This window comes from Nannospalax galili, unplaced genomic scaffold (genome assembly GCF_000622305.1).
Source record: "Nannospalax galili isolate Female #2095 unplaced genomic scaffold, S.galili_v1.0 scaffold1614, whole genome shotgun sequence".
Taxonomy (NCBI): domain Eukaryota; kingdom Metazoa; phylum Chordata; class Mammalia; order Rodentia; family Spalacidae; genus Nannospalax; species Nannospalax galili.
Window position 1 is genome coordinate 138,323 of NW_008334672.1, and position 1,222 is coordinate 139,544.

A 1,222-nucleotide genomic window follows, 5' to 3' on the forward strand; every position below is an offset into this window, starting at 1 on the left:
AAAATACAAAAGTCTCAATATATTTATTCATAACCTGACACTTCTCTCATCATTTTAGGATCCAGTGGAGACGTTGTGATGACACAGACTCCTCTCTCCTTGTCTGTTGCTCCTGGAGAGTCGGTGTCCATCTCCTGCAGGTCTAGTCAGAGCCTCCTACACAGTAATGGATACACCTATTTGTACTGGTTCCTACAGAAGCCAGGCCAGTCTCCATGGCGCCTGATCTACACGGTTTCTAACCGGGGCTCTGGAGTCCCAGACAGGTTCAGTGGCAGTGGGTCAGGGACAGATTTCACACTCAAAATCAGCAGAGTAGACTCTGAGGACTTTGGAATTTATTACTGTATGCAAGCTACACATGTTCCTCCCACAGTGATACAGCCCTTAACAAAAACTCCCCTGCTTGGTGTGGCCCAGCTGCTCTCATGTGTGGCTTGTCTGGGGAGCAGCACAGCAGGTTCTCTGGGCCTCTACAGGAGGAAGTTTCTATGACCCATGTTACAGATGTGGCATCTGATCAAGTATCTCCTTGGCTACCCTAGGGCCACTATAAACTGCTCTATTATTGGCATGACATGAACAGTAAAGAGAGACAAATTCCCTTGGGACAACCAGGCATGAAAGGAGAGGCATCTGGTGTGATGTCCTTTTTCTCTGTGCCTTGTTCACATACAGAGATTAAGTTCATTGATAATTGCAGCCATGGGTTTGAGATAAAGGATCATGCATGACAACCCAAACATATGCATGCTTTTAAATTTTCATCATTGCTGTTTTTGTTGATTTATTGGCATTTTCTTTCTGGTTGAGCAGGTGGAATAGGAAAGTATTTGTTGATGTTAAGACCCTGTTTTCCTCTGTCCTCTTTGCTGACTTCGACTTTTTCTTAGTGTGTACTGCCTTCTCCAGTGTGGAAGAAATACAGCACCAGACAGTCCTGTCTGTGAAGTAACAAAGAAAAGTGTCCCATTCTTTATTTCACACGCTTGAACCAACTTCAGTAAACTTAATCAATTGCAAAGGCCTAGGTCCAAAAATTTAATAGTTTGCTACGTCATGTTCAAATAGAATGAACATTCTTGGAATTCTAAACTTTGTGATTTTTTTTTAAGTAATAAAGGACCAATTCTAAAAATCTAAGCTTTGTGATTTTTTTTTTTTTTAATAATAAAGAACCAATTGGAAGAGCATGGACATACATGTCTTAATCAGGAATTTG

General features: G+C 41.6%; 1 gene segment (V, D, J or C); it reads left to right on the plus strand.

The window, feature by feature from the left end:
* LOC103731140 overlaps positions 1-495 on the plus strand; it is an 89,111-nt gene extending 88,616 nt beyond the window's left edge. The window contains 1 exon segment of the V gene segment in view: positions 59-495. Coding sequence covers positions 59-495 — 437 coding nt within the window.
* Positions 496-1,222: the final 727 nt, after the last annotated feature.